At 54.5% G+C, this 25,818-nt stretch overlaps 1 protein-coding gene across 1 annotated transcript in view; it reads left to right on the top strand.

Moving 5' to 3' along the window:
• Positions 1–25,818, top strand: part of MED14 (mediator complex subunit 14) — a 106,198-nt gene that overhangs the window by 25,061 nt on the left and 55,319 nt on the right. Inside the window, exons 11-17 of the mRNA XM_076058293.1 lie at positions 2,365–2,476; positions 3,339–3,464; positions 7,770–7,848; positions 12,185–12,344; positions 15,916–16,185; positions 19,677–19,844; positions 23,865–23,941. Coding sequence (XP_075914408.1) covers positions 2,365–2,476; positions 3,339–3,464; positions 7,770–7,848; positions 12,185–12,344; positions 15,916–16,185; positions 19,677–19,844; positions 23,865–23,941 — 992 coding nt within the window. The remainder of the gene's footprint in view (positions 1–2,364; positions 2,477–3,338; positions 3,465–7,769; positions 7,849–12,184; positions 12,345–15,915; positions 16,186–19,676; positions 19,845–23,864; positions 23,942–25,818) is intronic.

Here is a 25,818-nt window from a genome sequence, read left to right on the forward strand (position 1 = left end):
TGAGCTACTCCAGTGGGCTGGGTCACGTAGCTCGCATGCGCAGCCACCGCATGTCCAAACGGCTTCTGTTTGGGGTCTAAATGGGCACGACACGGGCTGGAAAGGAGATGGATTGATGCAGTCAAGAAGGATGTGGAGCTGAATGGACTTGCCGAAGACTGGTACCAGCAGTGTCAAGATCGGCCTCTGTGAAGGAGGCTCGTGAAGTACGCTGCTACTGGGCAGTTCGTAGGCAGTCTCCAGCAACAATGGACGGTGGTGGGAGTGACGCTCACAACAACGAGCGGAGTGCCGGGTGGCTAAAATGCAGCAAGTCTGCACAGGTGGTACATCTGCCGGTCATCTCTGCCAGTCGACCCATGGCACCTGCGGTCTGTCCCGTGACCTCCTGCCACTTGACGTGACCTGTAAGTGCACCTGGCCTGGCACAGGTGCCGTGGTGACCTGACTGCTACTTAGCGGCCAATCGCGGGTATTGGTATTGGTGTGTGTGTCTGTTAAGGTTACACGGGGGATCTTTGTGTGCCTTGGTGTGTATGTGTGGGAGGTAGTGCTGGCCACCCACCACCCCCTCGTGTTGCTCCAGTTGCCGGCCTTCATAGGCGCTACTGGCCACTAACAGCGCTTGCACGCAGCTGTCTGTTGAGGCTACACGGGGGATCTTTTCATAATAAAGGTTTTTGGTCTTCTCTGGTTCTTTCGGTAAAGTCACGTAGAATGAGAATAAAATAATAAATTGATAAAATAAAATAACACAATAATATTCTCACAACGTTTCGGCCACAACACAAGCGGCCTTCATCAGGTGAAGGGACGAGACTGTCTGGTAGGACAGCGCTGGAGTGATAGAGCCACGTTCAGATCACGGCCTTTAAGCTGTGTGAGAGGAACAAAGCGCCTTGACAAAGGAATTAGCATATAATTTAGCATTGAAATGGCTGAATGATTAGCTTGTGACTGGTCACAGAAATAGTTATGTTAAAAGTTAAAGCATACACATCCGCAAAAAAAAAAGGTTTTTGGGTTAGATCGCGTTATTTATAAATGTGTCGTAACCCTCCACCACCCGACACGGCCAAGCAGCAAAAAAGTGTCACGTTGACAAAAGACAAATAATTCACTACTTTAGCCCACCGGTGTTTTGAAGAGTGAATCCACAACATTTACAGGTTGAGTACGACGTTTCGCTGGTAATTACATCCAGCATCATCGGGCAATTCGCCAGAATGGTAAAGCCCTTGCTTGGCTACAATAATGCTCAAATTAACAGAGCACTGAATGCCAAATCACGATCGCAAAGCAATACTGCTGAAAGCGATCAGATTGTTAAAACAATAAAATTCCATATATCTCAGGAGTAACTGACAAATTAGCCCGTGTTTTGCAAAAGCAACACATTACAGTAAGATTTGGTACAGTACACAAAATTCAAAAACTAGTATCTTACACTAAAGACGCATTACCTAAATTATCAACAGAAGGTGTATATCGGATTAATTGTTTATGTGGCAGATGCTATATTGGACAGACAGAACGTAACATCAGCATAAGACTAAAAGAACATCAAAGAAATATTAAATTATCTCAAACACAACTGTTGGCAGTGGCAGAACATGCTTGTCAACAAGGACACTCAATTGATTTTGATAACGTTGAAGTGTTGTGTTAAACTAATTATTACTGGCAAAGACTAATTAGAGAATCCAATGAAATTGAGAGCAATAGAAATAACTATAATAGCTCTGATAGCTACAGGCTTAGTGCGGCCTGGAAGCGTATTATTAAATAATACATATTACAATTCCTTATAGGGGAAACACACACTAATTAACGGATTACTAACGTAGCATATAATCACAATAACACACATTACAACTAATTACTAATCTACAACTCATTACTAACCATAACCAATGACTGATTACTAATAGATTATATAATTACAATTCCCCCCCTCCGCATCAAATCACTGCACCTGAAATGAGTTAAGTGATGACGTCACCCTGCTGCTCTATATAAAACCGGGAGCAAGCGAGGGCTTTACCATTCTGGCGAATTGTCCGATGATGCTGGATGTAATTACCAGCGAAACGTCGTACTCAAACTGTAAATGTTGTGGATTCACTCTTCAACACACCGGTGGGCTAAAGTCGTGAACTATTTGTCTTTTGTCAACGTGACACTTTTTTTGCTGATTGGCCGTGTCGGGTGGTGGAGGGTTACGACACATTTATAAATAACGCGATCTAACCCAAAAACCTTTATTATGAATAATATTGGTCGGGAAAGCCTGCTACGTGTTAAACTGACGGGGGATCTTTCTCTGTGTGCTGCTGCTGCGGTGGTGGTGGTGGTGCTGCTCAGATTGGCCACCTGTCTCTGGAGAAGCTGCTGATTGACAGCGTCCACGCTCGCGCTCACCAGAAGCTGCAAGAGCTGAAGACCCTGCTCAGGGCACACAACCCCAACGAGAACTGTGAGTGGTGGATGCGCGCTGGGGCGGGAGGGCACAGGGGGGTGGTGGTGTGTTGTGGGGGAGGCTGCTACAGAGCCACTCGGTGGGGCCTCACACCTGGTGAAGTAAGTAAATAAATAAATAAATGGTGCCTAGTTTTGATCCACAACCTTGTGTCCCCTACTGCGGTTTAACCTCCCCGGCGCTCGGTCCGTTGTTGTGAGCGTCGCTTATCGAACCCTGCCCCCCTCCTCCCCCTCCTCCTCCTCCCTCTCCCTCCTCCACCCCCTCCTCCTCGCCCTCCTCATTACCCCTTGGCCTCCACCGCTCCCCCTTCTCCACCTCCTCCTCCCCCTTTTTCCCCTCCTCTCCCTCCTCTTCCTCTCCCTCCTCCTCCTCCTCCCTCTCCCTCCTCTCCCTCCTCTTCCTCTCCCTCCTCCTCCCTCTCCCTCCTCCACCTCCTCCTCCTCTTCCTCGCCCTCCTCCTCCACCCCCTCCTCCTCTCCCTCCTCCTCCACCCCCTCCTCCTCTCCCTCCTCCTCGCCCTCCTCCTCCACCCCCTCCTCCTCGCCCTCCTCCACCTCCTACTCCCTCCTCCTCCACCCCCTCCCCCTCGCCCTCCTCATTACCCCTCGGCCTCCACCGCTCCCCCTTCTCACCCTCCTCCTTCCCCTCCTCCTCCTCCCCCCATCTCCTCCTCACCCTCCTCCTCCCCCCCCTTCGTCTTCCTCTCCCTCTTCCCCCTCCTCCTCCCCCTCCTCCTCCATCTCCCCCTCCTCCTCCATCTCTCCCTCTTGCTCCACCTCCTATCCCCTCCTCACCCTTCTCTCTCTCCTCCTCCCCCTCCTCCTCCCCTGTCCCCCCTCTGCTGTGTGTGTGCCAGCGTTTGTGGAGCTGGCAGTGCCCACGCTGGTGGTGCCGGTGCTGGAACCCTGCGGGCGCTCCGAGTGCCTCCACCTCTTCGTGGACCTGCACTCGGGAGCCTTCCAGCCACTTCTCTATGGCCTGGGTGAGGGCACAGCCACCATCACCATCACCACCACCACCACCGCCACACCGCCACCACCGCACTGCCGCCACCACCACCACACTGCCACCACCACCACACCACCATCACCACCACCGCCACCACCGCCACACCGCCACCACCGCACTGCCGCCACCACCACCACACTGCCACCACCACCACACCACCATCACCACCACCGCCACCACCGCACTGCCGCCACCACCACCACACTGCCACCACCACTACACTGCCACCACCACCACACTGCCACCACCACCACACTGCCACCACCACCACACCGCCACCACCACCGCCACACTGCCACCACCACCACACTGCCACCACCACCACCACACTGCCACCACCACCACACCACCATCACCACCACCGCCACCACCGCATTGCCGCCACCACCACCACACTGCCACCACCACCACACCGCCACCACCACCACCACACCGCCACCACCACCACACTGCCATCACCACCACCACACTGCCACCACCACCACACCACCACCACCACCACACTGCCACCACCACCACACCGCCACCACCACCACACTGCCACCACCACCACCACCACACTGCCACCACCACCACACTGCCACCACCACACCGCCACCACCACCACACTGCCACCACCACCACCACCACACTGCCACCACCACCACACCACCATCACCACCACCGCCAACACCGCACTGCCGCCACCACCACCACACTGCCGCCACCACCACCACACTGCCACCACCACCACACCATCACCACCACCACCGCCACCACCGCACTGCCACCACCACCACCACACCGCCACCACCACCACACTGCCACCACCACACTGCCACCACCACACCGCCACCACCACCACACTGCCACCACCACCACCACACCGCCACCACCACCACACTGCCACCACCACCACACTGCCACCACCACCACACTGCCACCACCACCACACTGCCACCACCACCACACCGCCACCACCACCACACCGCCACCACCACCGCCACACTGCCACCACCACCACACTGCCACCACCACCACCACACTGCCACCACCACCACACTGCCACCACCACCACACTGCCACCACCACCACACTGCCACCACCACCACACCGCCACCACCACCGCCACACTGCCACCACCACCACACTGCCACCACCACCACCACACTGCCACCACCACCACACCACCATCACCACCACCGCCACCACCGCATTGCCGCCACCACCACCACACTGCCACCACCACCACACCGCCACCACCACCACCACACCGCCACCACCACCACACTGCCATCACCACCACCACACTGCCACCACCACCACACTGCCACCACCACCACACCACCACCACCACCACACTGCCACCACCACCACACCGCCACCACCACCACACTGCCACCACCACCACCACCACACTGCCACCACCACCACACTGCCACCACCACACCGCCACCACCACCACACTGCCACCACCACCACCACCACACTGCCACCACCACCACACCACCATCACCACCACCGCCAACACCGCACTGCCGCCACCACCACCACACTGCCGCCACCACCACCACACTGCCACCACCACCACACCATCACCACCACCACCGCCACCACCGCACTGCCACCACCACCACCACACCGCCACCACCACCACACTGCCACCACCACACTGCCACCACCACACCGCCACCACCACCACACTGCCACCACCACCACCACACCGCCACCACCACCACACTGCCACCACCACCACACTGCCACCACCACCACACTGCCACCACCACCACACTGCCACCACCACCACACCGCCACCACCACCACACCGCCACCACCACCGCCACACTGCCACCACCACCACACTGCCACCACCACCACCACACTGCCACCACCACCACACTGCCACCACCACCACACTGCCACCACCACCACACCGCCACCACCGCACTGCCGCCACCACCGCCACACTGCCACCGCCACCACCACCACCACCACCGCCTCCTCCTCGCAACGGGGAGACCTGGGTTCAATTCCAAACTGGGGCCCCGCTGCTGCCGCTGTCCGGCACCTGCAGGGTCTGTCCCATGACCTCCTCCTGCACCTAGCCTGGCACGGCAGTGCAACCTATGGCACCTGCAGGGTCTGTCCCGTGACCTCCTCCTGCACCTAGCCTGGCACGGCAGTGCAACCCATGGCACCTGCTGGGTCTGTCCCGTGACCTCCTCCTGCACCTAGCCTGGCACGGCAGTACAACCCATGGCACCTGCTGGGTCTGTCCCGTGACCTCCTCCTGCACCTAGCCTGGCACAGCAGTACAACCTATGGCACCTGCTGAGTCTGTCCCGTGACCTCCTCCTGCACCTAGCCTGGCACAAGTGCCGTGGTGATGTCACCACCACTTAGTGGCGAATGGCGGTGTTTGTGAGAGTGAGGAGTGTTTGTGAGAGTGAGGAGTGTTTGTGAGAGTGAGGAGTGTTTGTGAGAGTGAGGAGTGTTTGTGAGAGTGAGGAGTGTTTGTGAGAGTGAGGAGTGAGTGAGGAGTGTTTGTGAGAGTGAGGAGTGTTTGTGAGAGTGAGGAGTGTTTGTGAGAGTGAGGAGTGAGTGAGGAGTGTTTGTGAGAGTGAGGAGTGTTTGTGAGAGTGAGGAGTGTTTGTGAGAGTGAGGAGTGTTTGTGAGGAGTGTTTGTGAGAGTGAGGAGTGTTTGTGAGAGTGAGGAGTGTTTGAGAGTGAGGTGTAACTGAGAGTGAAGAGTGTTTGTGAGTGTGAGGAGTGTTTGTGAGAGTGAGGAGTGTTTGTGAGAGAGTGTTTGTGAGAGTGAGGAGTGTTTGAGAGTGAGGAGTAACTGAGAGTGAGGAGTGTTTGTGAGAGTGAGGAGTGTTTGTGAGAGTGAGGAGTGTTTGTGAGTGTGAGGAGTTTTTGTGAGAGTGAGTGTGAGAGTGAGGAGTGTTTGTGAGAGTGAGGAGTGTTTGTGAGAGTGAGGAGTGTTTGTGAGAGTGAGGAGTGTTTGTGAGTGTGAGGAGTGTTTGTGAGAGAGAGGAGTGTTTGTGAGAGAGAGGAGTGTTTGTGAGTGTGAGGAGTGTTTGCGAGAGAGAGGAGTGTTTGTGAGAGTGAGGAGTGAGAGTGATGAGTTTTGTGAGAGTGAGGAGTGTTTGTGAGAGTGAGGAGTGTTTGTGAGTGTGAGGAGTGTTTGTGAGAGTGAGGAGTGTTTGTGAGAGTGAGGAGTGTTTGTGAGTGTGAGGAGTGTTTGTGAGAGTGAGGAGTGAGAGTGAGGAGTGTTTGTGAGAGTGAGGAGTGTTTGTGAGTGTGAGGAGTGTTTGTGAGAGTGAGGAGTGAGAGTGAGGAGTGTTTGTGAGAGTGAGGAGTGTTTGTGAGTGTGAGGAGTGTTTGTGAGAGTCAGGAGTGTTTGTGAGACTGAGGAGTGAGAGTGAGGAGTGTTTGTGAGAGTGAGGAGTGTTTGTGAGAGTGAGGAGTGTTTGTGAGAGTGAGGAGTGTTTGTGAGACTGAGGAGTGAGAGTGAGGAGTGTTTGTGAGAGAGAGGAGTGTTTGTGAGAGTGAGGAGTGTTTGTGAGAGTGAGGAGTGTTTGTGAGTGTGAGGAGTGGTTGTGGGTGTGAGGAGTGTTTGTGAGAGTGAGGAGTGAGAGTGATGAGTGTTTGTGAGAGTGAGGAGTGTTTGTGAGTGTGAGGAGTGTTTGTGAGAGTGAGGAGTGTTTGTGAGTGTGAGGAGTGTTTGTGAGAGTAAGGAGTGTTTGTGAGAGTGAGGAGTGTTTGTGAGTGTTAGGAGTGTTTGTGAGAGTCAGGAGTGTTTGTGAGACTGAGGAGTGAGAGTGAGGAGTGTTTGTGAGAGAGGAGTGTTTGTGAGAGAGGAGTGTTTGTGAGTGTGAGGAGTGTTTGTGAGAGTGATGAGTGTTTGTGAGAGTGAGGAGTGTTTGTGAGACTGAGGAGTGAGAGTGAGGAGTGTTTGTGAGAGAGAGAGGAGTGTTTGTGAGAGTGAGGAGTGTTTGTGAGAGTGAGGAGTGTTTGTGAGACTGAGGAGTGAGAGTGAGGAGTGTTTGTGAGTGTGAGGAGTGTTTGTGAGTGTGAGGAGTGTTTGTGAGAGTAAGAAGTGTTTGTGAGACTGAGGAGTGAGAGTGAGGAGTGAGTGAGGAGTGTTTGTGAGAGAGAGGAGTGTTTGTGAGTGTGAGGAGTGTTTGTGAGAGTGAGGAGTGTTTGTGAGAGTGAGGAGTGTTTGTGAGAGTGAGGAGTGTTTGTGAGAGTGAGGAGTGTTTGTGAGTGTTGCCGTGTGCTCGTGTTGATTTCCCAGAATCCTCTGTTCTGGACGATCTGGAGAAGTCGATCAATGAGGACATGAGGAGGCTCCCGGCCTGGCTGTCTTCACTCCGGTGGGACTACAGCACCACACTACAGCACCACACTACAGCACCACACTACAGCACCACACTATAGCACCACACTACAGCACCACACTACAGCACCACACTACAGCACCACACTATAGCACTGCACTAAAACACAGCACCACACTACAGCACCACACTACAGCACCGCACTAAAACACAGCACCACACTACAGCACCACACTACAGCACCACACTACAGCACTACACTACAGCACCGCACTACAGCACCACACTACGGCACCACACTACAGCACCACACTACAGCACCACACTACAACACTACACTATAGCACCACAGTAAAACACCGCACTACAGCACCACACCACAGCACTACAGCACTACACTACAGCACCACACTACAGCACCACACTACAGCACCACACTACAGCACCACACTACAACACCGCACTACAGCACCACACTACAGCACCACACTACAGCACCACACTACAGCACTACACTATAGCACCACAGTAAAACACCACACTACAGCACCACACTACAGCACCGCACTAAAACACAGCACCACACTACAGCACCACACTACAGCACTACACTACAGCACTGCACTACAGCACCACACTAAAACACAGCACCACACCACAGCACTACAACACCACACTACAGCACCACACTACAGCACCACACTAAAACACAGCACCACACCACAGCACTACAACACCACACTACAGCACCACACTACAGCACCACACTACAGCACCACACTACAGCACCACACTACAGCACCACACTACAGCACCACACTACAGCACCACACTACAGCAACGCACTCAAACACAGCACCACACTACAGCACCACACTACAGCACCGCACTACAGCACCGCACTAAAACACAGCACCGCACTACAGCACCACACTACAGCACCACACTACAGCACCACACTACAGTCCCACACTACAGCACCGCACTAAAACACAACACCACACTACAACACCACACTACACCACCACACTACAGCACTACAGCACCACACTACAGCACCACACTACAGCACTACAGCACCACACTACAGCACCACACTACAGCACCACACTACAGCACCACACTACAGCACCGCACTAAAACACAGCACCACACTACAGCACTACAACACCACACTACAGCACTACAACACCACACTACAGCACCACACTACAGCACTACAACACCACACTACAGCACCACATTACTGCACTACAGCACCACACTACAGCACTGCAACACCACACTATAACACCACACTACAACACCACACTACAATACCACACTACAGCACCACACTACAGCACTACAACACCACATTACTTCACCACACTACAACACCACATTACTTCACCGCACTACAGCACTACAACACCACACTACAACACCACATTACTTCACCACACTACAGCACCACACTACAGCACCACACTACAGCACTACAACACCACACTACAGCACTACAACACCACACTACAGCACCACACTACAGCACTACAACACCACACTACAGCACCACACTACAGCACCACACTACAGCACTACAACACCGCACTACAGCACCACACTACAACACCACATTACAGCACCACACTACAACACCACACTACAGCACCACACTACAGCACTACAACACCACACTACAGCACCACACTACAGCACCACACTACAACACCACACTACAGCACTACAACACCACACTACAGCACCAAACTACAGCACCACACTACAGCACTACAACACCACACTACAACACCACACTACAGCACCGCACTACAGCACTACAACACCACACTACAGCACTACAACACCACATTACTTCACCACACTACAACACCACACTACAGCACCACACTACAGCACTACAACACCACACTACAGCACTACACTACAGCACCACACTACAGCACTACAACACCACACTACAACACCACACTACAGCACCGCACTACAACACCACATTACAGCACCACACTACAACACCGCACTACAGCACCACACTACAGCACCACACTACAACACCACACTACAGCACTACAACACCACTCTACAGCACCACACTACAGCACCACACTACAGCACTACAACACCACACTACATCACCACACTACAGCACCACACTACAGCACCGCACTACAGCACTACAACACCACACTACAACACCACACTACAGCACCACACTACAGCACTACAACACCACATTACTTCACCACACTACAACACCACACTACAGCAGCACACTACAGCACTACAACACCACACTACAGCACCACACTAGAGCACTACAACACCACACTACAGCACCACACTACAGCACTACAACACCACACTACAGCACTACACTACAGCACCACACTACAACACCACACTACAGCACCACACTACAGCACCACACTACAGCACTACAACACCACATTACTTCACCGCACTACAACGCCTCCCCTGAAGACAAAGATCCCCCAATATAGCCTGACCAGGCTGTCAGGCTATATTGCTGGACTATATATGTGTGTGTGTGTGGGGTGCGGTAGTGTAGTGGTTAGTGCCTCATTGCGCTATGAACCGGGCAAAGAACTACAGCACTACACTATAGCACCACAGTAAAACACCACACTACAGCACCACACTACAGCACCGCACTAAAACACAGCACCACACTACAGCACCACACTACAGCACTACACTACAGCACTGCACTACAGCACCACACTAAAACACAGCACCACACCACAGCACTACAACACCACACTACAGCACCACACTACAGCACCACACTAAAACACAGCACCACACCACAGCACTACAACACCACACTACAGCACCACATTACTTCACCGCACTACAACGCCTCCCCTGAAGACAAAGATCCCCCAATATAGCCTGACCAGGCTGTCAGGCTATATTGCTGGACTATATATGTGTGTGTGTGTGGGGTGCGGTAGTGTAGTGGTTAGTGCCTCATTGCGCTATGAACCGGGCAAAGAACCGAGTTTGATTCTCGCTCAGGACCAATTAATCGTGACGATTATCTGAACCGGTTTCTGGGCCTCCTCTAGGTTGACTTAGACTTAAATGAGTACCTGGTGTGGTGGTGTGCAGTGAACATCGCCACAGGGTAGGCAGTCGCCCTCCTCCAACTGAGCCGCAGACATAGTCTTGGGAGCAACACGTTTTTATTACAACACAACATCACGCAACCTACACTCGGGGGGTCGAACGCCCATCTCACCACGCTACGGCAGAACTGGGCACGGCGGTTCGCTATCCCGGTCCGGACCACGAGCTGGGCCCCGGGCCGCGTGGCCAGAGGCTTCTTCTCCCCAACGTGGATCTTCTTGACACCAGCAACACGAAGAACCCCGAGCCCCTCACGGGGCCCCCCCCCCCGTTATATCCCCCCCGGGCTGGGGCCGGCTCCGTCCTTCGTCCCGCCCCCCTTCCGCATCCTTCCGGCTCTTTCCCGAAGGGCTCCCGAGAGCTCCTTTAGACCACGTGACCGCCCAGCGGCCCCCCCCGTCCACCGGCTGGCCCCCCTCCAATATCGTCCGGTCACGTGTCGGCAGGTCAAGCGGCGCGTCGTGCCCCAACGTAACCCTGGCTGGCCGACGCTCTCTCTCGCTCAGCCAAGCCCCGCTAGGGCCGGTGGTACTACGCCCAGTGAGCGGGCTGCACTGTAAAGTCAACGCGTTCACCGCCGTGGCCTCGTAAGCCCGGCACCACACAGTGACAATCGCAGTCGCCACACATCTACCGGTCATCTCAGCCAGCCCATGGCACCTGGGTCTGTCCCGTGTCCTCCTGCTGGCGAGCCTTCGACGCTTCACGTGGCCTCAAAGTGCACCAGCCTGGCACAGCAGGCGCTGTGGGGATGTTACCGTTACTTAGTGGCGAGTATTGTCACGTGAGAATGTGAGCGGATATTTGAGCGAGTGTATTTGATAGTGTGATTGAGTGTATACGAGAGTGTGAGTGTAACTTAGAGTTAGTGAGGCGACTGACAGCACTTGCCCCTACACGGGGGAGCTTTGTCCGCCTGTGTGTGCAGCTTCTGAGGGGAGTGGTAGTGTAGCGGTTAGCGCTACGCTGCGCTACGAACTCAACGAGCTGAGTTTGTTTCCCGCTCACGGCCAACACCAGTGATGATTATCTTAACCGGTCCTGGGCCTCCCCTAGGTCGACTCAAATGAGTACCTGGTGGCAGCTTGTAGTAAACATTGGCACTCGGAAGGGAAAGGCGGTCGAGTGTAGTGCTGGCCTTCATAGGCACTCGCGAACATCACTTGCCCCAACGGTCTGTGTGAGGCTTTTCGGGGGATCTTTGTCTTTTATGCAGCTTCTGGCTAGGTGTGCAGCGCTGCAAGCAGTCTGTGAAGCACCTTCCAACGCTGTGCACGGAGACGCTGGCGCTGAGCAACGCGGCCACTCACCCAGTGAGCAACCTGTCTGCTCACCGCCTCTACATCCGCCTCACCCGCCTGCCGCAGCACTACATCGTACGTACCCGCGCACGCATACACACACACAGGTACACACGCGGGTACACGCACACACACAACAACAACAACAACAACAACAACCGCCATTCGCCACTAAGTGGCAGTGACGTCACCACGGCGCTTGTGCCAGGCTATGTGCACCCTGAGGCCACGTGAAGTGTCGAACGCCCGCTGGCAGGAGGTCACGGGGCAGACCCAGCAGGTGCCACGGGTCGACTGACTGAGATGAGTGGCCGATGTGCCACCTGTGCCCCCTACTGTGCCAACTTTCTGTGCTTTAGCCACCCGGCACTCCGCTCGTTGTTGTGAGCATCGCTTCTCCACCCTCCGTTGTTGTTAGAGTGCGACTGCCTCCAACTGCCCAGTAGCATCCTTCACGAGCCTCCTCCACAGAGGCCGATCTTGACACCGCTGGTACCAGTCATCGGCAAGTCCACTCAGCTCCACATCCTCCTGTACCACATCACTCCATCTCTTCTCCAGCCCGTGCCGCACCCGTTAAGACTCCTTTATCCAGCCGAACAATAGCTGTTTAATAGCTGTTTAGGCTTGCTGTGACTGGGCATGCCGGAGGAGCTCACCGATCGGACTTTTCCCAGATCTTTCAAGGATTTGTGAGCTCCTCACACAATCCTGCCTGGTTAAACCCAGGATGGATCGTAGGCAGCCCAGCCTAAATGTTTCTAACCAGCGAAGATGTTCCATTAGGGGGATCCACGTTTCACAAGCGTAGACAGGGAGGGCATGACTGTGGCCGAGAGGACCTGAAGCTTCGATGTTTAGCGACAGACCAGGTGGTAGCTTCCACACAGTGTTACGCAACCGACCAAAAGATAATGCCACTCGACTGATTCGGAGTGAGACCTCTGCTGTCAAACCGGAGCCGTTCATGAGCACGCTGCCCAGATATTGTAAGCTCTCCACTCTCTCCACAACTGCCCCATCACCAATTTGGAGTTGTGGGGGTGGAGTGTCCGATGGTACACAATACCCAGGCAGGTGCTTAGTTTTGGTGGGGCTGATGGTAAGGCCCCACTTCTTAGTGGCACGCTCCAGGTTCAGCAGCAGCACCTCCAACTCCTCCTCTTAGTGAACAGCAATTACCAAATCATCAGCATACATAACATGGTTGACCAATCGGGAGCCATCCCTTGAACGCACCCGGGGCATCGATCAGCCTCCCATTGTATCTGTACCAGATGTAAATTCCTCCGGTACAGTAATGAAAAGGCTTCATGAACGACGTGGTCAAAATAGATGTTAAATAATGTGGGAGCCAGAGGACATCCCTGTCGCACCCCAAGGTGGCTCTGACTCTCGGCCACGTAGTTTTACCCGGGCCCGCTCACCATCATGAAGGTCCTTAATGATCGTGAGCAAAGAGTCAGGGCCTCCAAAAGCACGAAGAACAACCCAGAGCCCAGGCCTACTGATGATATCATAGGCCTTGACCAGGTCAATAAAGCAGAGATGTAGGTCTTGCTGGAATTTCCTACACCTTTGCTGTAGCAGACAGACAGAAAATATGGCATCTGTGCAGGACCGCCCTTTCCTGAAACCGCATTGGAGCTCCGCAAGCCTCTCCTCAGCGTGCCTGGCAAGGCGATGTTGAATAATCCTTGCCAGGACCTTTCCCGGCACACTGAGGAGTGAGATGCCCCTGTAGTTGTTACAGTCTGTGCGGTCCCCCTTCTTAAAGAGGACGACCACCAGGGCACCCTTCCATTCCTGCGGAACCCGTCCAGTGGTCCAGACTTGTTATGATGTTATGTAGGGCAGTCTGTACACAAACACCACCCTCCCTCAGCATTTCGCTTGGGAGATCAGGAAAGGCACTGGGCAGAGATGATCTCCCAAGCACACACACACACACACACGGGTACACGCACACAAAGGCAAAGATCCCCTGTATAGCCTTAACATACTGTAGGGGCAAGTGCTGTTAGCGAGCACCTATGAAGGCCGGAATGGGGGTGGCCAGTACCACGCCCGACCGCCTTTGTCTCCCCAGTGGCGATGTTTACACACCGCACTAGCTACTCATTTGAGGCTGATTCATCGCTCTCAACCCCTGATCAGTGCCCAACTTATTACAGACCTAATTCAGACCGTATTGGCCACCCCGTGCCCTTATAAATCTCAACGTTCATCCCTCAAAGTCCCATCACAAGGGAGAAACACAAATTCACAATCAAAATTGCCCGTATTGAAATGGCTGTACACCGTATGGACCTGAAAACTCAATTTCGCCGTAGAAGACTCTGGGTAAACCGTACGGGCTGACAGGTTTGCCGATTCGACCTCGTGGAGGCCCTGGACCAATTCAGATAATTGTCACTGGTGGTGAATGGGAATGGAACTCGGGTTACCGGGTTCATAGCGCAGCGCGCTAATCGCTGCGCCACCGCTCCCACACATAGGTACACACACACACGGGTACACACACACACACACACGGGTACACACACACACACGGGTACACACACACACACACGGGTACACACACACACACACACGGGTACACACACACACACACGGGTACACACACACACACGGGTACACACACACACACACGGGTACACACACACACACGGGTACACACACACACACGGGTACACACACACACACACGGGTACACACACACACACGGGTACACACACACACACACACGGGTACACACACACACACACACACGGGTACACACACACACACTCGCACGCACATGCAGGTACACGCACACGGGTACACACACACACACTCGCACGCACATGCAGGTACACGCACACACACGCATGCACACACTCGCATGCACATGCAGGTACACGCACACGGGTACACACACACACACGGGTACACACACACACACACGGGTACACACACACACACACGGGTACACACACACACACGGGTACACACACACACACACACGGGTACACACACACACACGGGTACACACACACACGGGTACACACACACACACGGGTACACACACACACACGGGTACACACACACACACACGGGTACACACACACACACGGGTACACACACACACACACGGGTACACACACACACACACACGGGTACACACACACACACACGGGTACACACACACACACACACGGGTACACACACACACACACACACGGGTACACACACACACACGGGTACACACACACACATGGGTACACACACACACACGGGTACACACACACACACACACGGGTACACACACACACACACGGGTACACACACACACACACGGGTACACACACACACACACGGGTACACACACACACACGGGTACACACACACACACGGGTACACACACACACAGGTACACACACACACACGGGTACACACACACACACTCGCACGCACACACTTGCACGCACATGCAGGTACACACACACACTCGCACGCACATGCAGGTACACGCACCTGGGTACGCACACACACCGTGTCCCTCCCCCACCGTGTCCCTCCCCCACCGTGTCCCTCCCCCCCCGTGCCCCCCCCCGTGCCCCCCCCCGTGCCCCCCCCCTTGTGCCCCCCCCCCCACCCGCTCCAGGTGGTGGAGCTGCTTGAGAAGCCCGGCTGCCCTACGGAGCTCTGCTACCGCTTCCACCTGCTGGTGGTGAGCGGCGCTGGCGGGGGCGGTGGCGGGGGGGGTGAGGCGGAGGGTGGGGGCGGTGGCTCGGGACCCCCCACGGCCCCCCTCACCGCTCTGCTGCTGCGCTCTTTCAAGCCGGACCTCGAGGAGCTCTACCTGCTGCTGGACCCGCGGACTGGCAGCAGCGGCGGCGGCGGCGGTGGCAGCCGGGTCCCTGGGAAGCGCAAGGTGCGCCCGTGTCCCTACGCGCGTTTGTTGGTGCCGGACGGGAAACACCGTGCCGAGCAGTGCCGTGGGGGGAGGGCCAATTTCGATTGCCCATTCCCCCCCGTGGTGTTCGTGGTCACCACAGTGGCCAAACGGGGGCTCTGGACGGGTTGCGGGTGGCTGGTAACCCCTCCACCTTCAAATAAATTACTACGATACCACAGAAAATATCAAACGGAGCTTGTGCCGGAGGCCCCGGGAGGACAGGCGTCGATGACGTCTCCTGGCCAAACCCCATTTGGAGGAGCCAGGAGATTGAATCCTTACCCTCGGGTTTCCTCCAGAAGCAGCAAAAAGCCACTGCGGGTGGCCACGTGGAATATTCGAGGAGAGGCTGCCACTCCTCCGTTGGGAGCTGGACCGGTACCGCCTGGATTTCCGTAGTATTTAGGAGGTCCCGTGGACCGCCTCTGGCTCCTGCCACCATGAGGGGTGGACAGTCCTCTACTCGGGGCAGGAAGCTACCAACCAACAGGGAGTGGCTCTTCTTCTAAACAAAAGAATAAAGGGGGTGTGGGAGTGTGGCGGTGAGGTGTAGGAAGCTGTAAGCCCCAGGTTACTTTGGACTCACCTTCCCATCAACCGGAGGTGAGGAGTGGTGGTCGTGGTTACTAATGCCCCCACCGAATATGAACATCAGTGGAGGGATGCAGGCAAAGCCTATGAGTCAGATGACCTCCTGTCACAGGTGCTAGCTCAAGTGGCCCCTTGGGATAGTCATCATGTTGGGTGACTTCAATGCCCGATTTGGTAATGATGCTGGCACCTGGTTTGGAGTGATTGGAAGGCATGGGCCAGATCAGCTTAATAACAACGGTAGGAGGCTGCTAGTCTTTTGTGCAGCTCATGGGCTTGTAATTACCAACACGCTGTTCCGGCATCGGCCCATCCACACAACATCATGGATGCATGCTGGGTCCAAGTAAGAACATCTGCTGGACTATATAGTGATGGAACGGCGGATGCAGGCCAATGTCCATGACACCAGGACCTACCGTGGAGCTGATCTGCCCACTGACTATCGACTTGTCATTTGTAAAATGCGCCTGCCATTCTTCCACTCCGGTGGTGGGTGTACACCCAGGCTGGCTGAGAAAAAGCGGCAGGCTCACTCTCCTCGTCTTAGAGCATCCGACGTCAGAGAATGGGAAGGCTTAACGCAGCCTTCGCTCGGAGGTTCGGAGGGCCGTGAGGCGCTGCAAGGATGGGTGGTGGTCGCGGGTTGCTGAGGAGATGGAATCTGCCTCAGTGGTCCGCGATCACTCTTTAATTTCATGCACAGATGCCATAATTTCTGTCCGTCTGCTGCAGCAGAGGTGTAGGAAATTCCAACAAGACCTACATCTCTGCTTTATTGACCTGGTCAAGGCCTATAATACCATCAGTAGGCCTGGGCTCTGGGTTGTTCTTCGTGCTTTCGGAGGCCCTGACTCTCTGCTCACGATCATTAAGGACCTTCATGATGGTGAGCAGGCCCAGGTAAAACTACGTGGCCGGGAGTCGAAGCCATTCCCTGTTCACCTTGGGGTGCGACAGGGATGTTCTCTGGCTCCCACATTATTTAACATCTATTTCGACCATGTAGTTCATGAAGCCTTCGATTACTGTTCTGGAGGAATTCCCATCTGGTACAGGTACAATGGGAGGCTGATCGATGCACCGGTGCGGTCAAGGGATGGCTTCCTAGTGGTCAACTATGTTATGTATGCCGATGATCTGGTAATTGCTGCTCACTCAGAGGAGGAGTTGGAGGTGCTGCTGCTGAACCTGGAGCGTGTCACTAGGAGGTGGGGCCTTACCATCAGCCCCACAAAAACTAAGCACCTGCCTGGGTATTTTGTACCATCAGACACTCCACCCCCACAACTCCCAATCGGTGATGGGGCAGTTCTGGAGAGAGTGGAGAGTTTCCCATACCTGGGCAGTGTGCTCATGACCGGCTCCGGTTTGACAGCAGAGGTCTCACTCCGAATCAGTCGAGTGGCATTATCTTTTCATCGGTTGTGTAACTCTGTGTGGAAGCTACCTGGTCGGTCGCTCCACACGAAGCTTCAGGTCTTCTCGGCCACAGTCATGCCCTCCTTTCTCTACGCTTGCGAAACGTGGACCCCCCTAATGGAACATCTTCGCCGGTTAGAAACATTTAGGCTGGCCTGCCTACCATCCATCCTGGGTTTAACCAGGCTGGATTGCGTGAGGAGCTCACAAATCCTTGAAAGATCTAGACCTATTGGTGAGCTCCTCTGGCAGACAAGGCTACATTGGCTGGGTCATGTAGCCCAGCCGCTGCATACCGAAACAGCTTTTGTTCGGCCGGATAAAGGGGGCTAAACGGGTGCGGCATGGGCTAGAGAAGAGATGGAGTGATGCCGTACAGGAGGATGTGGAGCTGAGTGGACTTGCCGATGACTGGTACCAGCGGTGTCAAGATTGGCCTCTGTGGAGGAGGCTCGTGAAGGACGCTACTGGGCAGTTGGAGGCAGTCGCCCTCCAACAACAACGGAGGGCGGAGGAGCGACGCTCACAACAACGAGCGGAGTGCCGGGTGGCTAAAGCACAGCAGGTTGGCAGAGTAGGGGGCACAGGTGGTGCATCAGCCAGTCATCTCAGTCAGTCGACCCGTGGCACCTGGGTCTGCCCCGTGACCTCCTGCCAGCGGGCGTTCGACACTTCACGCGGCCTCAACGTGCACATGGCCTGGCACAAGCGTCGTGGTGACGTCACCGCCACTTAGTTGCGACTGGCGGTTGTTGTTGTACATGTGTGTGTTCGTGAACTTGTGTGTTCATGTGCCAGAAAGTCTGTGAGGGCTCCTTGGTAGTGTAGCGGTGAGCACCCTGTGCTGTAAACCCGCCCATCTGAGTTTGATTCCCGCTCACGGCCAACACCAGTGACAATTATCTGAACTGATCCTGGGCCTCCCCTAGGTCAACTCAGTCTCAAATGAGTACCTGGTGTAGCGGTGTGCAGTAAACCGCCACTGGGGAGACAAAGGCGGCCGGGCGTGGTGCTGGCCACCCACCCCCTCGTGTGCCATGCCCCCATGTGTGTACGTGTGTGTACATGTGTGTACATGTGTGTACGTGTGTGTACGTGAGTACTCCTTGTGTGTACATGTGTGTACATCAGTACCCCTTGTGTGTACATGTGTGTGCGTGTGTGTACGTGTGTGTACGTGAGTACCCCTTGTGTGTACGTGTGTGTACGTGTGTGTACATGTGTGTACGTGTGTGTACGTGAGTACCCCCTGTGTGTACGTGTGTGTACATGTGTGTACGTGTGTGTACATGTGTGTACGTGTGTGTACGTGTGTGTATGTGAGTACCCCTTGTGTGTACGTGTGTACATGTGTGTACATGTGTGTACGTGAGTACCCCTTGTGTGTGTACGTGTGTGTACGTGTGTGTACGTGTGTGTACGTGTGTGTACGTGTGTGCGTGCACATCGGCCAGGCCTCCTCTGCCCCCGCGGCTGCAGCGACGGTGACGGGTGGCGCTGCACCAGCACCCGACGCCAAGCGGCCGCGCCTGTCGGGCGAGCCCAGTGCCCACAACCGGGAGCTGGCACACCTGGTGGCCGTGTGTGACAGCAGCCTGCCCTTCGTCTGCATGCGCCACGAGGTGATTGGATGATCGGTAATGGCGGCGGAGCCGACTGAACCCACGTGCGTCGCACGCGAGTAGGGATGAGAGCGGTGGTGTTGGGACGCTGCCTCTAGACGCCAAGCCTGCACGCGCCTCGGTCTTCTGTTCGGCCTGCGTTACGCATCTCTCTCTCTCTCTCTCTCGGGGGCATTGTCACCGACTGCGCTGTTAACCCTGTAGCAGGAGACTCGATTATCCGCATGCGGTTTATCCGATTTGCGGATTAACCGCAGCACCTAAGATTTTGACGTAAATTAATTCCTCGCCGACGCTCCCATGACCCCAAATGAAGAATAATCTTAAAAAACAGCTGTAACCCAACAAACGTGTGGCTCCGGTTAATCAAAAATCCACGTGATTGCCCCTAGGGCACAGTAGATGCCACATCTCTACAACGGCGGGTGGCGGAGTTTGACGTTGATTGGCGTGGCTCTGCGACTGTCGTCCATGAAGTGGGCCTCATCCTACCAGGCAGAGCCCACTGAGGTATTAATTTGTTTTTTTCCAGAAGTGATCTGGCCATCACAGATGATAGCTCCACAAAGTGGTTTATTATCACGTGGATATTCATAGCAGTAGCAGCAGCAGCAGCAAAATAATTTAAATAAGCTCGCTGCACGTTTCTAAATGTGGAGGGGGAAAGCCGGAGGATCCGGAGAAAAAATCCACACAACCACTGGGAGAGAGAGAGACACGCAAACTCCAAATCTTTGCGTGTTTGTGAGTAGGATCTTGCCTAGGGGCACCCCAGTGGCAGCTGGCCCTATGCATTAATCTGCTTTTAGTCGTGGGGCAATGATGGCTGTTGGTATGTACGTACGTTGAATTTTTTTCGCACCATGTGGAGCCAACCGGGCTAATCTCTGAGTGTCTGTGGGTCTCTGTGGGTGTCTCTGTGTGTCTGTGGGTCTCTGTGGATGTGTCGGTGGGTGTCTCTGTGGATGTCTCTGTGGGTGTCTCTGTGTGTGTCTCTGTGGGTGTGTCTGTGTCTCTGTGGATGTCTCTGTGGGTGTCTCTGTGTGTGTCTCTGTGGGTGTGTCTGTGTCTCTGTGGATGTCTCTGAGTGTCTGTGGGTCTCTGTGGGTGTCTCTGTGTGTCTGTGGGTCTCTGTGGGTGTCTCTGTGGATGTCTCTGTGGGTGTCTCTGTGTGTCTCTGTGGGTTTGTCTGTGTCTCTGTGGGTGTCTCTGTGTGTCTGTGGGTCTCTGTGGGTGTCTCTGTGTGTCTGTGGATCTCTGTGGATGTCTCTGTGGGTGTCTCTGTGGATGTCTCTGTGGGTGTCTCTGTGTGTGTCTCTGTGGGTGTGTCTGTGTCTCTGTGGGTGTCTCTGTGTGCCTGTGGGTGTCTCTGTGGGTGTCTCTGTGTCTCTGTGGGTCTCTGTGGGTGTCTCTGTGGATGTCTCTGTGGGTGTCTGTGGGTCTCTGTGAGTGTCTCTGTGGATGTCTCTGTCTGTGGGTCTCTGTGGGTGTCTCTGTGTCTCTGTGGGTCTCTTTGGTTGTCTCTGTGTGTCTGTGTGTGTCTGTGTGTCTCTGTGGGTGTCTCTGGGTCTGGGTGTTTCTGTGGGTCTCTGTGGGTGCCTCTGTGGGTCTATGTGGGTGTGTCTGTGTGTCTGTGGGTCTCTGTGGGTGTCTCTGTGTGTCTGTGGGTCTCTGTGGGTGTGTCTGTGGGTCTCTGTGGGTGTGTCTGTGGGTCTCTGTGGGTGTCTCTGTGTGTCTGTGGGTCTCTGTGGGTGTCTCTATGTGTCTCTGTGGGTGTCTCTGTGTGTCTGTGGGTCTCTGGGTGTCTCTGTGGGTCTGTGTGGGTGTCTCTGGGTCTGGGTGTCTCTGTGTGTCTCTGTGGGTGTCTCTGGGTCTGGGTGTCTGTGTGGGTGTCTCTGGATCTGTGTGGGTGTCTCTGTGGGTCTGTGTGGGCGTTCTGGATCTCTGTGGGTGTCTCTGGGTCTGTGTGGGTGTCTCTGGGTCTAGGTGTCTCTGTGGGTCTGCCTGGGTGTCTCTGGTTCTCTGTGTATGGATGTTGAATTTATTTCGCACCGTATGTATCCAACCGCGCTAAACGGTGGTGTGGTGGAAGGACAGCAAACTAAACACAAAGAGCAGTTTTAAAGTAACGAGTTTTCAATCTGAAAGTGCACTGCTCCCAGCGGCGTCCTCACGTCAGAAGGGAGAGTGTTCCAGACGGCTACAGAAGCGTGCCTGAAAGTGCCGAGCAACGCGGTGACCGTCTTGTCTGATGGCGAGCCAAAAGCCGCTGCTGCTGCTGCTGCTGCGAGGATAAACCGGAGTTCATGTGATGATGATGATGATGGTTGTTTATTGTCCTTGACGAGATCAGCGGTGAGGTCTTGTGGTTCATGTGTCGCAAGCGCTTTGTGTGTAATGAGCGCCACCTCGTAACGCATTCGTTGGGCAAACGGAAGCCAGCGTGGCTCAGCGAGCGCTGGACGGATGTGGTGGTATGGTCAGATCTGCCGATTTTACGGTCTGCTGTTGCTGTGCGGGTCTAGCCCAAGGAGCACCCCCAGTGGCAGCTGCTGCATTTTCCTCCTGCCGCTAGCGGCAAGATGGTGACCGCTCCCTCACTCGCACATTCTGCAGGACAGGGGGAGGTCATGCTTGGAGATCTGTTTGCGTGTGAATATTGTTTTTTTATTGTACCCGCTGTAAGGCCCACAGAGCTACGAAGCTCTTTCTCAGACAAGCGACCTGTCACAAATGATAGCTCAACCAGGGGGCGTATCATCATCATCATCACCGTTTGGGAATCTAAAGCAGCCAAATACTCAAAATGTGGAGGGAAAAATCGGAGGACCCAGAGAAAAACCCACGACCTCCTGCATACCTGGCGAGAGAGTTAACATCTCCTAGCCACCGACGATGATGAGAGAGACACGCAAACTCCAAAATTACAACAGGCATCAGCATCGGTATCAATCCCACGACCTCCTGCATACCTGGCGAGAGAATTAACATCTCCTAGCCACCGACGATGATGAGAGAGACACGCAAACTCCAAAATTACAACAGGCATCAGCATCGGTATCAAACCCACGACCTCCTGCATACCAGGAGAGGTAGTTAACATCTCCTAGCCACCGACGATGATGAGAGAGACACGCAAACTCCAAAATTACAACAGGCATCAGCCTCGGTATCAAACCCACGACCTCCTGCATACCTGGAGAGGTAGTTAACATCTCCTAGCCACCGACGATGATGAGAGAGACACGCAAACTCCAAAATTACAACAGGCATCAGCCTCGGTATCAAACCCACGACCTCCTGCATACCTGGAGAGGTAGTTAACATCTCCTAGCCACCGACGATGATGAGAGAGACACGCAAACTCCAAAATTACAACAGGCATCAGCCTCGGTATCAAACCCACGACCTCCTGCATACCTGGAGAGGTAGTTAACATCTCCTAGCCACCGACGATGATGAGAGAGACACGCAAACTCCAAAATTACAACAGGCATCAGCATCGGTATCAAACCCACGACCTCCTGCATACCTGGAGAGGTAGTTAACATCTCCTAGCCACCGACGATGATGAGAGAGACACGCAAACTCCAAAATTACAACAGGCATCAGCATCGGTATCAAACCCACGACCTCCTGCATACCTGGCGAGGTAGTTAACATCTCCTAGCCACCGTGGCGCCCACAATTTATTATCGGGAGTGGTGGCACAGCGGTTAGCGCGCTGCGCTACGAACCCGGCGACCCGAGTTCGATTCCCGCTCAGACCACCGACACCAGGTGACAGCGATTATCTGAACTGGTCCTGGGCCTCCCCTAGGTCGACTCGGCCTCAAATGAGTACCTGGTGCGGTGTGTAGTAAACATCGCCACTGGGGAGACAAAGGCGGCCGGGCGTGATGCTGGCCACCCTTCCCCTGGTGTGCCACATAGGTGCTGCTACTCACCAACAGCACTTGCCCCAACAACCCTGATAAGGCTACACGGGGGACCTTTGTCTTTGGTGTCTGTGTTGTGCAGCTGTCCGCTATGGACATCCCGCACCAGGGGCTACAGGTGGAGGGAGACAACACCACCTTGGCCATACGGCTCCTGAAGTGCGTACACACACACGTACACACACGTACACACACACACACACACGTACACACACGTACACACACGCACTTACACACACGTACACGTACACACACGCACTTACACACACGTACACACACGTACGTACACACACGTACACACACGCACGTACACACACGTACACACATGCACACACACGCATGTACACACACGTACACACACACACATACACACACGTACACACACACACCACGTACACACACGCACGTACACACACGTACACACACGCACGTACACACGCACGTACACACACGTACACACACACACCACGTACACACATGCACATACACGCACGTACACACACGTACACACACGTACACACACGCAAGTACACACACATACACATACGCACGTACACACACGTACACACACGCACGTACACACACGTACACACACACCACGTACACACACGCACGTACACACATGTACACACGCACGTACACACGTACACACACATACGTACACACACCACGTACACACACGTACACACACACGCACGTACACACACGTACACACACGCACGTACACACACGTACACACACGTACACACACACACCACGTACACACCACGTACACACGTACACACACGCACGCACACACACGTATGCACACGCACGTACACACGCACGTATACACACGCACGTACACACGCACGTACACACACGTACACGTATACACACGCACGTACGCACACGTACACACACGCACGTACACCCACGCACGTACACACATGCACGTACACACACGTACACATACGCACGTACACGCACGTACACACACGTACGCACACGCACGTACACACGCACGTACACACACGCACGTGCACCCATGCATGTACACACACGCACGTACACACACGCACGTACACGCACGCACACACACGCACATACACACACGCACGTACACACACGCACGTACACACACGTACACACACGCACGTACACACACGTACATACACACACGTACACACACGTACACACACACGCACACGCACGTACACACACGTACACACACGTACACACACGCACGTACACACACACGTACACACACGTACACACACACGCACGTACACACACTCGCACTTACACACACGCACGTACACACGCGCACGTACACACACGCACGTACACACACGCACGTACACACACACGCACGTACACACATACACGTACACACGCACGTATACACGCACACACGCACACGCACGTACACACACGCACGTACACACACATGCACGTACACACACACACGGACACATGTACACACACGTGTGTGTACACTCACACACGTGTACACACACACACGTGTACACACACACACGTGTACACACACACACACGTGTACACTCACACACGTGTACACACACACACACGTGTACACTCACACACGTGTACTACTCACACACGTGTACTACTCACACACGTGTACACTCACACACGTGTACACTCACACACGTGTACACTCACACACGTGTACACACACACGTGTACACACACACACACACGTGTACACTCACACACATGTACACACACGTGTACACACACACACACACGTGTACACTCACACACATGTACACACACGTGCACACTCACACACGTGTACACACACACGTGTACTACTCACACATGTGTACTACTCACACACGTGTACACTCACACACGTGTACACTCACACACGTGTACACACACGTGTACTACTCACACACGTACACACGTGTACACACACACACGTGTACACACACACACATGTACACACACGTGTACACTCACACACGTGTACACACACACACACACACGTGTACACACACACACGTGTGTACTACTCACACACGTGTACA

This window comes from Petromyzon marinus (assembly GCF_048934315.1).
Source record: "Petromyzon marinus isolate PM22_M1 ecotype Great Lakes invasive population chromosome 70 unlocalized genomic scaffold, UKy_Petmar_22M1.pri1.0 chr70_unloc.1, whole genome shotgun sequence".
Lineage (NCBI taxonomy): Eukaryota > Metazoa > Chordata > Hyperoartia > Petromyzontiformes > Petromyzontidae > Petromyzon > Petromyzon marinus.